This window comes from Atta cephalotes, assembly GCF_000143395.1.
Source record: "Atta cephalotes unplaced genomic scaffold scaffold00053, whole genome shotgun sequence".
NCBI lineage: Eukaryota > Metazoa > Arthropoda > Insecta > Hymenoptera > Formicidae > Atta > Atta cephalotes.
The window spans coordinates 1,608,230-1,610,905 of NW_012130117.1; the positions used below are offsets into that span (position 1 = coordinate 1,608,230).

Genomic DNA, 2,676 nt, shown 5'->3' on the forward strand with positions numbered 1-2,676 from the left:
ATTAGATGACAACATTTCATACGCTACGATGATAAAAGTGAAATTGCATAAAAAAGCAATCGAAAAATATCGAGAAATAAATTATTCTCACCGTTCAAAACATGAACGTGAACTGTGGCGGGTTGGTCTGGCATGGTGGTAAGCTGGCAGGTGTAATTTCCGCTATCCGAAGGTCCGACTTTAGCTATGCTGAGAGTCGAATTGGCCCCCTCTTCCATCAAGTCCGTTTTCACGCTATAACAGATAGACACGGCGTTGAAATTTCAATGCCCCAAAATCGTGCCAAGAATATTTTGTGCACTGTACATATTTTGTATTACTTGAGAAAAAGAAATGGTTTTGCAATTATTGTAATTTAACTGTAATTTATAACACTTGGTCAACTATGCATGTACTAACATTGTAGCAGTAATTAACTAGAAAATAGAGTTGCTAACCATATTTATATTAGCATATAATTATTGTTACAAATATTAAACATTTTTTTTTCGCTTGACGATGTAGCTGAAAGTATTACAATATAAATATTTGTATTCAACTTCTGTACGCACAACTTCTGTAAAAAAGTATATAAAATTATATAAATAATATGTGTAAAATTTACAACAGTAAAAATATAGATAATATAAAATAATATAAAATAATACATAAAAACAATATAAAAATAATATTATATAAAAATAATATAAAATTGTTCTTAAAAAATTAATATTTTTATCGTTAATTGTGTAAATATCTCTTTATTTTAGACGAAAAATTACAATAGTATATTATATAATTTTTATGTGCATATATAAAGATTTTATATTATATAATATACTGATAGTATATTACACATGTTATATTTGCATTTTTATTTTTGTATTATACATATCAATAACATAATTTAAGAAAAATTGTATGTACTTCGTTGGCGAATTAATGCGTAAATATTTCTATAAATTTAACTTCAATTGTAAAGTTATTTTTGCAAATTGTTTAATACTATGTATAAAGAAGAATATTACCTATTATAAAGTAGAATAATATTTTATTGATAAGTTGTGACTTTACGTGTGTAAATGTGTAAACCTTTAATAATATTTTAATAATTTTATTAAAATATTTTAATAATAGGTTCCAAAATTATTCAGTACAAGTATTGTAATTTTACATGTAATCTTTTTTACAGTATTATTAAATCTGTACGTTCGAAATTTTTAATTCACAAATCTTTTTATCGAAATATCTATAATAATTATAGAAAATGTTTGCTACAAAAAGCTATTAATTGAATGGCTAAGAAGTATACATTCAAGATAAAAAATGTGTCAATCACGATGACACGCATTTCGGAAACATTAAAAATTTCTCGAGAAAAATGATCAACGCAAAGTCGTGAATCGTTCGCTGTAGTGCAAAAGAAGAGAACATCTCCTTAGGTTAACGAGAACTCTTCAATTTTGCCAGTTCTACTGCCCTTGCATCTTGCTTCTTTGTCCTAACTAATCGCTGATTCTCCATCACCACTCAAGTCGTTTTTCTTCTTTCCCCGATTCCTTTTTATCTCTGCTCTCATCTGGCATGGCCGCTCTTCATTCGCACGATTTTATGCGAACTTTTTTCGCGGCAGAAGATAAGTTAATCGCAAATTGAGCCAAAATTATCGGTTCTCGCGAGAGTGGTGTGTACATACTCTGTGCAAACAACAGAATATTAAGTTTTACCGAATAAATATTTGTGCAGAACTATCGATCTATCTTGATAACGCACTTCATACCTATTAACGCTTGTTCTTTTTTGCGTGAAATTGAATATTTCAACCTCCGTGCAAATTTGCAAATTTGCTTTTTTAAACACGGGGGAAACGTTATTATGATACAGTATCGTAAGAGCTTAAGAAAATTTGTAGAGATAAACAATTTTTCTGTTTGTGTTGTTGAAATCAAAAATAGATCACAAAATTTGAAACAATTTACAAAGTACTTAATATCCTATTTCATGCTTTGTATCAATGTAATTTCATTATTCCTTTTGATTTATCTTGTATGATTTATCGATGTCATAAAACGGTGTCCATCACTTGTACATTAATAAATCATCGAATACAACAGTTTTTTATAACGAGGCCTGTCCTTTTCGTAAAATCGCATTCAAGTTGAAAAGAAGTGCGAAGAATGCAACGAGACAATGACTTCGTTAAAGTGCACTAATTGCAGACAGAAATATACCTTTTCTCCTTTTCTCGAGGGAGAAAAGTTTCCGCGTGAAACTGCATGCTGCAGAGACGTCTTGCGGAAAATTGCTCTCGTACTTGACGTTCCTATTTTTGTGAGAAACTAGCGGAAAAAGGGGACTATTCGAGCGAGCATTTTGTGCGAGTACAAGGTGCAAGTGGCGATTCGGAGTGTTCCAGCAGAGCAGTAAATATTGAGAGATGACGACACAGTTAATAGTTTGTAACATGATTACGATTTTATATCTTTTTAAAATATCAAAGCTAGATGTAATAAAAACGGTATTTGATAAAATAAAAAAAATATGAGAGAGAGAAAGAGAGAGAGAGAGAGAGAGAGAGAGAGAGAGAGAGGAGGAGAGTAAAGTAAAAGTAAAGAAGTAAGTAGTAGTAATTAAAGTTAAATTAAGTAAGTTAAGTTAGTTAGTAAACTTAACTTTACTTAGTCGGTCTTCGTACGG

General features: G+C 30.1%; 1 protein-coding gene across 1 annotated transcript in view; it reads right to left on the reverse strand.

Annotated features, from left to right (window-relative positions):
- LOC105623119 (limbic system-associated membrane protein) overlaps positions 1-2,676 on the reverse strand; it is a 52,334-nt gene that overhangs the window by 6,837 nt on the left and 42,821 nt on the right. Inside the window, exon 5 of the mRNA XM_012204519.1 lies at positions 92-234. Within this exon, the coding sequence (XP_012059909.1) occupies positions 92-234 (143 nt within the window). The remainder of the gene's footprint in view (positions 1-91; positions 235-2,676) is intronic.